Raw genomic sequence first — 13454 nt, 5'->3', positions numbered from 1 at the left:
TAAACCACTATCCACCATTCTCAACAGTAGCAAGTACAGATATAACCTCAAAGAAGGAAGGAAGAATCTGTACACCTTCACCCACCTAATGTACATGGATGACATCAGGGGATCCATGTACAATATGCATGAACCGAGAAGCACCTCCAGCAACTACTCCAGATCACCGAAGAATTCAGAAATGATATTAGGATGGAATTTGGTCTAGACAAATGCAAGACCCACGGATTGCAATAGGGAAAATTAGTGAAGCGAAACTACCAGCTGCAGACTGGTAAAGAGATCGAAGCCATGGCAGAGGGAGAGGCCTACAAATACTTGGGGATGATGCAGGCTCAGCAGTTACAGCATATGGAAATTAAAGCCTGTCTGACCGAAAAATAAACATCAGAGGCTCAGAAACCTGCTGAAAGCAAAGCTGAATGGAGGGAACACAGTTAAAGCCATAAACACCTATGCAGTCCCAGTACTAACATACTCCTTCGGGGTCATAAATTGGACTAACATTGAGCTGGAGGATATCATGAGAAGGACAAGAACAATGATAAACAAGAGCCACCAACACCACCCGAGATCTGCCGTGGAGAGACTGACAATTGCCTGGGAAGAAGGAGGAAGGAGCCTGATAGACCTCATTGGGCAACAGAAGACAGCAACAATTAACCTGAAGGATTACTTCCAGAAACACAGCAGCACTCCACCAGGCCATAAGGAAGATAGACAAGCGGTATATGCCACTCAACCTAAGCGAGGAGTCCCACTCCCAACCAGGAGGCACAAACGAAGCTAGAAAGATGGGCAGAGAAGACACTCCAGGGCAGACACTACAATGATCTCCATCAAGATCACATAGATAAAACTGCTTCCAATGCATGGCTCACGAGAAGGACGTTCTTCCCCGAGACTGAAGGATTCATGCTCGCCACCCAAGACCAGGTAATCAACACCAGAAATTATAGAAAATACATCGCCAAGGAGCCTGGAGTGTCCGATGATACAGGTCAACGATGCCACCTGGCGTCAGAAACGATCCAACACATCACCACGGGGTGCAAGGTGATCACCCAGACTGAGTACACTCATAGACACGACCAGATAGCAAGGATATATCAGAAGATAATACATCAGAAGCTAGCAAGGAAATACCAGTTGACCAAAGAAAGTGTACCATATTACAAGTATGAACCACAGGCAGTACTAGAGACCCCCAATCCACAAGCTGTACTGGGACCGTGCCATAATAACGGATAGAACAACCTCACACAACAGACCGGACATAACACTTGTGGACAAAGAAGGAAAAGACTACCTACCTGACTGACATAGCGGTACCCAACACTGGCAACCTGCAGAAAACCCATGGGGAAAAAATCAGGAAGTTACCTACCCATGTAGGTAACTTATTCCAGTAATTTATAACTTGCTGGCTAAAATAAAACTTCCTGCAATCCAGTCTAAACATCTCCTCCCGTAACTTGAAATTATGGCCTCTAGTTCTAGAATAATTTATAACCGTGAAAATTTCGTCCTCATTCATTTTGCTTATGCCTCCCAGAGCCTTAAACACCTCAATCAAGTCTCTTCTAAGGTGCCTAATTTCCAAGCTCTGCAACCAGAGCAGATTTGAAATGAGGCTAGACTAAAGCCATGCTTTAATCCAGCCTCATTTTTCTGACCATCCCTGAAGTCTACTAGGTCATTCTGAAGAAACTCTGCTTGGCGGTGATCATTAACTACTCTACGAATCTTTACATCATCTGCAAATTCAGACATTACACCCTCTATCCCTTCATCAATGTCAGTTATGAAAATCAAAAAACAACAGTGGTCATAATACTGATCCTTGGGGAACCCCACTTCTTACATCAACCCAATCTGAGGAATAGCCATTTATCACAACCCTCTGCCTCCTGCCCCAAAGCCATCCAAGCTTATAAAGTAACCACCCATGTGGGACTGAGTCAGAAGTGGAGAAACCCATGTTTGGACTCCAGAGCTAAGGTCAGTCAACCCTTCCCATCTCTTCCATCATGCAGTATGACTGATGACTTTTTGAGGTTATGATGAACATCATGGCGAGATCCAATCTTCCTTACATTTCAAGGGTACAATTCTAAAACGGTTTTGCAGGCCGACCACTAGTTAGTACACTGGACCGAACCTATTAGTAACTCTTTAGGAGGCTTCCGGATCAGCTAGTGTATAATCTTGCTAACTCTACTCTGCCAGATAGTGACTGGAGGGAGTCCGAGTAGTATGAATGTGGGGGAGCATTGTCGAGGCCACTTTATGTCAAGGATCTGGGTATATTCTTAACATGTGTATGCCATATCCAAAAATTTCATTACTTCATACAGCATGTCCCCCCACCTCACTTTTCCTTACTATTGAATACACCATGAATTGTCAAACTAATAGAGTAAGCTTATCTGTGAAAAGATCTAAATCTCCCAAACACTTCCTAGTTCATTTCACAAATATGTGTGGTCTCAATTCTAATCTCAATGATGTCCATTTCCACTTGCAGTCTGCCAACCCACATGTCCTTTTTCTGACAGAATCTCAGTTATTGGTTGACTCAACTACTGCTCATCTCAGTTGCCCAAATTATTTGCTATATGATTCCTTTTGCCTCAAAGGTGGTACTTGTGCATATGTCCGTTCCAATATTCACTGTCAGAGACTTGGTAATTTGGAATCTCCTCTTTTCGAACTTCTCTGGCTTAAAATCTCTCTACCTCAGTCTGTCAAATTCATTTGTTATCTCTACTGTTCTCCCAACTCCACTAATCACTTGGAGCTCTTTGACTTCCTCTCTTTGCAACTTGTCTTTCTCCACTCCAACTTTCCTAACGGTGAGGTAATTTTTCTTGTGATTTTAATGTTCACAATTCCAGCTAGCTTCCATTTTCTAGTCACACCGACCCAGCAGGTCAAGATGCTGAGGCTTTTGCAATTACTAATAACCTAGCACAGATTGTTCATTTACCTACAAGAATCCAGACAATCCTAACCATACAGCCAACATGCTTGATCTTTTTCTCACAAACAACCCTTCTAAGTACATGGTCGAAGTGAATGGTCCTTTAGGCATCTCAGATCACAGCCTGGTGATTGTCTCTTCTCCAATGGAGCTTTATCTCATGGCTATTCCCAACCTCGTATTGTTTGGCATTACAAGAATACAAAATGGGATGATCGGCAAGATTTCTTTTCTTCTTTTCTTTGGTCGCATTACTGTTTCAAAACTTCTGATGTCAATGTTTGGTCAGATCGTGCTAGTGAAATTATTCTTGTAGGAATGGAATCCTTTATTCCACACTCCACTTTAAAATCTTGTCCTTTAATTAAACCTTGGTTTTCCAATAAATGTGCTAAGGCTGTTCAAGAGAAGAATGTTGCATATCGTAATTGGCTTGTTTCTAAATCTTCAGTTTCATTTTCTGCCTTCACCAAAGCTCGCAACAATTGTAAAGCAGTTATTAATCAGTTCAAACTAGATTTTGAACAGGCTAAGAGTAAAAAACTTGCTTCTTGCCCTAATGGTAGCCAAACATTCTGGTCTCTTGCGAAAGCTATTGGCCGTAACTGTTGACTATCTCTGCTCCCACCTCTGTCTAAACCAGATGGTTCTGTTGTCACTTCAGCCACAGATAAAGCTGAACTGCCAGCATCCCATTTTTCTTCCAACTCATGTATTAATGATCTTGGTAAAACACCTCCCACCATTCCTAACACACTCCATTTAATGCCTCCTGTGGTCTTCCATCAAAAAGATGTCAGAAGGATCTTGATGAACCTTGATACTAAGAAAGCTCCAGGTCCTGATGGTACTACTCCACTTGTTCTCAAAACCTGTGTTCCTGAACTTACTCTTGTTCTTTGCCACCTTTTTTCACTTTCTTATTCCAAAGGTGTTTTTCCTTCTGTTTGGAAATTTGTTCATATCCAGCCAGTTCCTAAAAAGGGTGAGAAATCCCTCCCATCCAACTGAAATTACTCCTACTCTTTCGAAAGTAATGGAGAAATCAATTAACTGCCAACTACAGACTATCTAGAAACCTTCCATCTGATCAATGATCACCAGTATGAATTCCTCATGCCCTCCATCCCTTCATAGATGTCATTTAAGATAATCTAAAACAACAGTGGTCCCAATACTGATCCTTGGGGGACCTCACTACTTACATTAACCGAATCTGAGGAATAACCATTTATCACAACCCTCTGCCTGGTGCCCTGAAGCCATCCTGCTTATCCATCTCCCTAGGATTCCAGCCTGCTCCAACTTATAAAGTAACCACTCGTGTGGGACTGAGTCAAATGCTTTGCTGAAATCCAAATAAACAATGTCGAAATTATTTCCTAAATCCAGCTCACGAGTGACCTGTCAAAATGGCTAACCAGATTTGTTAAACACGATTTTTCCTTTACAGAACCATGCTGTGTATCCTACAGAATTCCATTTCCATCTAAATGATCCTGAATTCCACCCTTGATCATTGCCTCCACGATTTTCCCCAACTACTGAAGTTAGACTGGCCGGTCGGTAATTTCCCGTTACTCTCCTAGAACTGCCTTTATGTTCCAATTTACACCAATCCAACAGAATCTCTCCTGTCCAGTGATGCTCTCATAACTAGCCTTAATGGTTCAATGCACTCACTTGCTGCCTCCTTTAAGATTATATGGTATATGCTATCAACTACAGGAGCCTTACTCGACTATAGGCAAAGTTCTCATTAAATAATCATTTGAAATTTCAACATCATTAATTACATTTTTTTCAACTTCACTTCCATAATATCTCGTTGACACAAAGGGTTTTTTTTAATGTAAATATGGATGCAAAGTAACTGCTGAGTTCATCTGCAACTTCAGCTAAGGTAGCTAATACTATCCCACATCCATTACATAAGGGTCCAATCTGATTTATCCTTCTGTTCTTTGCATTTATATATGAAGAATTCCTTAACTGCACTCTTTTCTCTCTTCTTTATTCCTTATCCCCACTCTTTGCTCTCTCCCAGACTCGGTAGAGATACTATAGTGAAAATTATACTTTGCTGAATAAACATCTTTCTCCTTCAGAAAATGAACATAATTCAACCATGGAAGACAAACTTTATTTGAACAGGTAGTGTGGATGCTTAAACATCCACACTGCCAGGGCAGGTCATGGGGTTTTATCAATGATATATAGGAATTTTGCTAGCAGGGAAAAGGAGGTGATTATCCCTCTGTATAAGGCAATGGTCTGGCCACGCCTTGAGTACTGCGTACAGGTCTGGAGGACTCATTTTAGGAAGGATGTAGATTTACTTGAGCGTGTACAGAGAAGGGCAACAAGATTGGTGAGGGGAATGAAGGGATCCTCTTACCAAGAGAGGCTTAAGTTCTGCAAATTGCAGTGGCTGGAGACTAGGCACCTGCGCGGTGATCTGATTGAGGTATATAAGGCCTTGAATGGGTTGAGCACGCTGAATTCTGATGGGATCCTTCCACTTGTTCAGATTACGAACCTAAGGGGGCATAAATTCAAATTAAGAAAAGACAGATGTAGAATAGATGTGCGGAAATTTGCCTTTAGCCAGCGGGTGGTTAATTGCTGGAACAAACTTCCATCTGTCGTTGTGGAAGTCGATAGGTTGAATAAATTTAAGGAGGAACTGGACAGGCATTTGGAGGGAATGGTGTGATTTTTTTTTTTTTTTTTTTTTTTTGGCTGATGCTGCATAAGCTCATACATTTGCTTTCTTGCCTCACATGCCACTACTACTACTACATAACTAAACTTTGCAGTAACAATGAATTTTTTTTTGTTTTTAGAATAACTGTATTTTAATGATTTTTTCCAGAATATTTATTATTGCACTAAAAGTTTAATTAAAACATGAATTCAAGTAATTACAGTACTGTACTTGTTTTTTTTATTACTTTATTGCACCTAATTGTCATCAAAATTTATTGAGAAAAACATTTGTTTTTGGAATACCGGTATCCTGGTTTCATAAATTAAAAATACCGAAATATCGGTATTAAGATTTTGACCGGTACTGTAAGCCCTACTAAATACATTATACATATTGTACTGTAACTCGTCATCCCCTATCTCTGGGTGGCACCATGGTTTCGTAAGCCCTATTATGTCAGCGTTACTTGTCACAACGAGCAGTTCGAATTCACTCATTTTATTGACGACACTTCTGACATTACTGTAACAAACAATTAAGACTTAGTGTTCTTGTATAGTTAACTACCCTGACACACCCCTTAAAGTTATTTAAGCTCACTTCCCTGGTATTAGCTGCCCACATTTTGCACACAGTGTGCTAAAAATTTAGTTCATTTTATGTGAAATGTTACAGCTGGTGGTTGATTCGTATACAAAATATCCTATTTATTTTGAGTTTTTATTTTGTTTATCTAAAGTGAAAGGCTATAACAGACTTGCACTTCAGATAAACAAAAATAGCAATCACCTTCAAGGTTTTCAGTTCATGCAAAATTCAAAGCCATGGAAACAGCAAACAACAAACTTTTTCATATCCCGACTCCATTTTCCTAATTATCCAAGACAAATGTTGCAAATTTTATGTGGAGTACATGGTTTATCTTAGACATTGTAACTATTGCACTTACATGAACATTTTGTTAATGTTTATAAAAGTGCAATGCCAGGTGCTTGTGAAGAGCAGTAATGGCATAGTTTTGTTGTCTAATCCAAAAATGGTTTATCTTGATCACTAGTTTCATCCCAAATTATTTAAAATAAATAAATGCACAAGGCATAATACTTTAAGAGTTTGGTATCTATATAATATCGGTGTTTAGATACACCATAGATAACTCTTAATAAACTACAAAGTAGTTGTTGTAGGCATCATTTGCTGTTTCTCATATTGTGCTCTGCCTTCACGACGAGTTGCCATGATATTGCACTACTTCAAATAAGTAACTCTTCACTAATAGAGAAGACTATTGTTACTTATTCTCAGTTGAGTACCACCACCCAGTCAGCACTGTTTCACGGCTATTGGCCGATCATCAGTGGGTGGGCAGGTACCCTGGTAATGCAGACATGACGACCCAGTTGTGAAGTTAATCACACAATATGAGAGATGCCAAGAGGTGTAGATGTCAATATTTAAAATAAATAAATGCACAAGGCATAATACTTTAAGAGTTTGGTATCTATATAATATCGGTGTTTAGATACACCATAGATAACTCTTAATAAACTACAAAGTAGTTGTTGTAGGCATCATTTGCTGTTTCTCATATTGTGCTCTGCCTTCACGACGAGTTGCCATGATATTGCACTACTTCAAATAAGTAACTCTTCACTAATAGAGAAGACTATTGTTACTTATTCTCAGTTGAGTACCACCACCCAGACAGCACTGTTTCACGGCTATTGGCCGATCATCAGTGGTTTTATCAATGATATATAGGAATTTTGCTAGCAGGGAAAAGGAGGTGATTATCCCTCTGTATAAGGCAATGGTCTGGCCACGCCTTGAGTACTGCGTACAGGTCTGGAGGACTCATTTTAGGAAGGATGTAGATTTACTTGAGCGTGTACAGAGAAGGGCAACAAGATTGGTGAGGGGAATGAAGGGATCCTCTTACCAAGAGAGGCTTAAGTTCTGCAAATTGCAGTGGCTGGAGACTAGGCACCTGCGCGGTGATCTGATTGAGGTATATAAGGCCTTGAATGGGTTGAGCACGCTGAATTCTGATGGGATCCTTCCACTTGTTCAGATTACGAACCTAAGGGGGCATAAATTCAAATTAAGAAAAGACAGCTCTTGGCTCTACACCTCTTGGCATCTCTCATATTGTGTGATTAACTTCACAACTGGGTCGTCATGTCTGCATTACCAGGGTACCTGCCCACCCACTGATGATCGGCCAATAGCCGTGAAACAGTGCTGTCTGGGTGGTGGTACTCAACTGAGAATAAGTAACAATAGTCTTCTCTATTAGTGAAGAGTTACTTATTTGAAGTAGTGCAATATCATGGCAACTCGTCGTGAAGGCAGAGCACAATATGAGAAACAGCAAATGATGCCTACAACAACTACTTTGTAGTTTATTAAGAGTTATCTATGGTGTATCTAAACACCGATATTATATAGATACCAAACTCTTAAAGTATTATGCCTTGTGCATTTATTTATTTTAAATATTGACATCTACACCTCTTGGCATCTCTCATATTGTGTGATTAACTTCACAACTGGGTCGTCATGTCTGCATTACCAGGGTACCTGCCCACCCACTGATGATCGGCCAATAGCCGTGAAACAGTGCTGTCTGGATGGTGGTACTCAACTGAGAATAAGTAACAATAGTCTTCTCTATTAGTGAAGAGTTACTTATTTGAAGTAGTGCAATATCATGGCAACTCGTCGTGAAGGCAGAGCACAATATGAGAAACAGCAAATGATGCCTACAACAACTACTTTGTAGTTTATTAAGAGTTATCTATGGTGTATCTAAACACCGATATTATATAGATCCCAAATTATGCACAATAAACATAATAGTTTTCCGTCATTTTGTATCTTGTCGTCATATTGCCCTTCAAGAAAAGAAATAAAGTTTTAATTGGATGGTTCTGTATGAACTTAAACAGCACACAGAAAATTAAGCATCCTGGCAGTCTTATGTACAAATACTATCTTGTACTAGGCATTGTCAACAAATTCTGGAAAGTTCTCTGTTCACAATCATGCTAAAATATTTGTAACCAGTGGTCGCAACCCTGAAATAATGAAAAACAAAAGCATTTTTGCATATTTTATTCAAAAATATGAAAAAATAAAAATATATATATATGACATTTTATGAAAAATCTGCATGCAATAGAAAAATAAAGGCATATTAATGAAATATATTAAAATATTAATGAAAAATAAAATTTCAGCATACAAAAATTAATAAAGCAATCATAATCAAATCAAAGCCACCTGTGTTATCTGAAAGTTTTTTTATATTTTCTCAAGTTCTGGTGGACTTTTGTGTTTCTATTTCTGAACACATTCATTTAATGTTAATGATAAAAACTTCTATAAAATAATTTACAGGGTAAAAAAAAAAAAAATAATAATGTAACAGTAATATAAAATACCTCCAATAAGAAATTACCAAACGACTTCCTGCTGCATAATCCTCAATATGAATAAAGTCTCCTAACCTTTCTCTGCATAACTGAAGAACCTAAATAAATGAATTAAGAAAGAATTTGAAAAACCAAAAATAATACATTGGGCTACAAGCATACCATGCATCACTATGCTATCTTTCTAAACAGAAGTACTAATATTTAAAAGATCTACAAGTAGATTAACTCATTACTATGCTTCTTTCTAAACAGCAGTACTATTTATATAGTTCAATATCTGTAACTCTTTAACAAAGCCAATATTTTTCAACTAGCAGGTTAGGACAGAAAAAAAATTTTTATATATTTTTTAATGATTAAATGCACAGAAATTTTTTTCCCAAGAGTACCTGTATGTGGATATATGATTTATAGGACTGAAAAATTTTTCAAAATTTAGATGAGTTGCACTACCAAAAATGTAATTTTAAGAGAGACAGAGATTTCACATCACTAAATAGCAGCTGTCTTATAATTGTTTATGCAGTTGAGTGTGAGCCAATGAGTAATGCCACACTCAATCAGTACTCAAACTGGAAAATATTTAACCACCAGAAAACTAATATTCAGCAATAAAACAGGATTATTTTTTTATTTATTTTTTTTTAAAACAGTTTATCCAATGAGAAGAGATGACATGAATATACATAATCTTTAACTGCTTTTGTTATTCAGATGCTATCATTAATTACAAATGTATTCAAACCTGCAATCATCTTTAACAGTGAAAAATTTTTTTTTTTTTTGAAAGGTAACTTCCAAAAAAAAAAAAAAAATTGCTTTGTGTTTAATTAAAAAAAATAAAATAATAACAAAGCAAGTTTATCAAGTAGATATTAACTGGTACATTTTTAAATGGTTTTAGTACTAGAAATAGTAATATGGTGGAAGGAAGCCTAAGGCTTATGCTGCACCAGCCAAAAATAAATAAAAAATTATTAAATAATAATAAAAGAAAAAGAAATAGACAAACCATAGATTTTCCCTCCTCCCTTTGAATTTCCCCAAACTGGCAGCTTCTACCATCCACGTAGGTAACTTATTCCAGTAATTTATAACTCACTGGCTAAAATAAAACTTCCTGCAATCCGGTCTAAACATCTATCCCCGTAACTTGAATTTATGGTCCCTAGTTCTAGAATCATTTATAACTGTGAAAATTTCCTCCTCATTCATTTTACTATTGCCTCTCAGAGCCTTAAACACCCCAATCAAGTTGCCTCTAAGGTGCCTAGTTTCCAAGCTGTGCAACCCATATATTCAAAGACTTTTCTCATAAGGACATCCTTATTCTGATCTCACCAGGTGAGTTACTTGTCACTGGACTCTTTCAAGAAGCTTGATGTCTTGTTGTTAGGTGTGGTCTCCACACTTGAACACAGTATTCCAAGTATGGTCTAACACAGTGGTTTTCAACCTTTGTTTAATAATGGCACCCCTACTCAATTTTCTGCCTGTAAAATTACATTTCATAATACAAATTATATATATACAGTATATAATAATTTTATTCTTTATATAGAGGTACTAAGTAAACATCAATTATAGATCACCACAAAATTAAAAAGATACTGTACACCTTTTTATAATGAAATAAACATATAAATTTTTAAAAAAAGTTTAAATAACTTAAACCCAAATTACGTGGCACCCCTGGAATGCTGTTGTGGCATCCCGGTTGAAAACCACTGCTCTAACAAGAGACTTATATAATGGGATTATGACATCCTTATTTCTACTAGCAAATGTTCGCTAAATCATCGATAGGACTCTTGGGGGCTTCCTTGCCATCCCTGACTACAATAACCATAGAACTTCATGTCTGATCATATCATAACTCCCAAGTCCCTTCTTCTGCTACTGACTTTAGTTCAACTCCACAAAGTGCATAAGGTATTTTGGGGTTACTGTTCCCCAGGTGTAACACCTTGCACTTTGCTGGATTAAAGCATAGCTGCCACTTTTCTGACCATCCCTGAAGTCTATCTAGGGTACTCTGAAGAAGCTCTGCTTAGTGATGATCATTAACTACTCCACCAATCTTTACATCATCTGCAAATTTAGATATCATGCCCTCTATCCCTTCATTGGTATCATTTAAAGAAATCAAAAACAATAGTGATCCCAATACCGATCATTGGGGAACCCCACTTCTTACATTAACCCAATCTGAGGAATAATCATTTATCACAACCCTCTGCCTGCTGCCATCCTGCTTATCCATCTAAGGAATCTCCCTGTGATTCCAACCTATTCCTGTTTATAAAGTAACCATTCATGTGAGACTGAGTCAAATGCTTTGCTGAAATCTAAATAAACAATGTCGAAATTATTCCCTAAATCCAGCTCATGAGTGATCTTGTCAAAATATCTAACAAGATTTGTTAAACATGATTTTTCCCTTTACAAAACCATGTTGTGTATCCTTCAGAATTCCATTTCTATCTAAATGATCCTCAATTCCACCCTTGTTTATTGCCACCATGATTTTCCCTACTACTGAAGCTAGACTGACCGGTTGATAATTTCCCACTACACTCTTAGAACTGCCTTTATGTGTTGGCAACACAGTTTCAATCCAATGAAATTTCTCCCCGAGTCCAGTCATGCTCTCATAATTAGCCTTAATGGTTCAATGCACTCACTTGTCGCCTCCCTTAAAATTACAGGGTATATGCCAATCCCAGGAGAATTACTTGCCTGTAGGTTTGAAAGTTTTTTCATTTAATAATCATGTGAAATTTCAATATCATTAATTACATATTTTTCAACTTCACTCCCATAATTTCTCATTAATGTAAATGATTTTTCTTCTATATGATTAAAGAGGCCTATGCGCTCCGAATTCATTACTACTAAAATTAAAATTGCAGTTGCTCAGAGCAACTGCAATTTTAATTTTAGTAGTAATGTAACAGGTATTTTAATTTTAGTAGTAATTGTAACAGGTTTAATAGGAAACATACATATATTGGATAGATACATAAAGCTTTCGGTTATCTAGTTAACCTTCTTCAGTTGATATGAAATGACAGTTAGAATGGAGGTGTGTACTGCCAATCTGGTACGTGAAGCACGTGTTAATTGTTTGAGGTTGAAGCCGGTGGCTGTGATGCATGTGGACGTGGCCAGCGCTTGTCAATAGACAGGATTGTTGCATACACTTTATCCCATGTGATTTTAAGATTCTACAGACCTGTTGTGACAGGTTTGGGTAGTATGGGATAAAGGCGCTCGTGGTTCAGTCACCACCTTGGATGTTTCTGTTGGTCTCTACGTGGTCGCGTGCCTGTAGGTCACACCTGTCAAGGGTATTGATGGGATACCCTTGACAGGTGTGACCTACAGGCACGCGACCACGTAGAGACCAACAGAAACATCCAAGGTGGTGACTGAACCACGAGCGCCTTTATCCCATACTACCCAAACCTGTCACAACAGGTCTGTAGAATCTTAAAATCACATGGGATATAGTGCATGCAACTCCCAGGCAGGAAGTTACGATCCCTCGTCTCCAGAGTGAAAACACCTGTCTCCACCCTACTACAAAGCGGATTGGTCTACCGCATCTCTTGCCGTGACTGCACTAGCTGCTACTTCAGGGAAACTGGGAGATGGCTCGAAAAACGCCTTTCCGAACACAAAAGAGTGATCCGCTTAGCGGATGTGGAGCACTCAGCTATTGCCGAGCACGTCTGGGCAACCCACCATGACATTGACCCACACCGTGATGTCGTGATTGTGGATAAGTCCCGCCATTATCTGCGCCGCACCTGGTTGGAATCGTTAAACATCAAATGCTCCAATACCTCAGTGAACAGGAACAGTGGTTGTCAAGTCCACCCTATCACCGAAGCAACGATCCTGTCTATTGACAAGCGCTGGCCACGTCCACATGCATCACAGCCACAGGCTTCAACCTCAAACAATTAGCCACATACTTCACGTACCAGATTGGCAGTACACGCCTCCATTCTAACTGTCATTTCATATCAACTGAAGAAGGTTAACTAGATAACCGAAAGCTTTATGTATCTATCCAATATATGTATGTTTCCTATTAAACCTGTTACAATCTATATTCTGTATCCGTTTCGCTCTGAGCAACTGCAATTTTAATTTTAGTAGATTTTTCTTCTGTAAATATCAATGCAAAGTAACTGTTGAGTTCATCTGCAACATCAGCCGGGGTATCTAACCCATCCATAACATAAGGGTCCGATCTGTGTGAAGAAATCCTATTACACACACTTTGATCTCTATGCCAACGATTTCTCAATATGCC

At 38.4% G+C, this 13454-nt stretch overlaps 1 protein-coding gene across 1 annotated transcript in view; it reads right to left on the bottom strand.

Moving 5' to 3' along the window:
- The window catches only part of MED14 (mediator complex subunit 14), a 306818-nt gene that overhangs the window by 178868 nt on the left and 114496 nt on the right, over positions 1 to 13454 (bottom strand). The window contains exon 11 of the mRNA XM_090375928.1: positions 9137 to 9225. Coding sequence (XP_090232054.1) covers positions 9137 to 9225 — 89 coding nt within the window. The remainder of the gene's footprint in view (positions 1 to 9136; positions 9226 to 13454) is intronic.

This window comes from Mastigoproctus giganteus, chromosome 6, assembly GCF_048544385.1.
Source record: "Mastigoproctus giganteus isolate SK-2022 chromosome 6, ASM4854438v1, whole genome shotgun sequence".
Lineage (NCBI taxonomy): Eukaryota > Metazoa > Arthropoda > Arachnida > Uropygi > Thelyphonidae > Mastigoproctus > Mastigoproctus giganteus.
The sequence above is the reverse complement of the archived record's forward strand: the minus strand, read 5'-3'. Positions and strand labels throughout refer to the sequence as shown.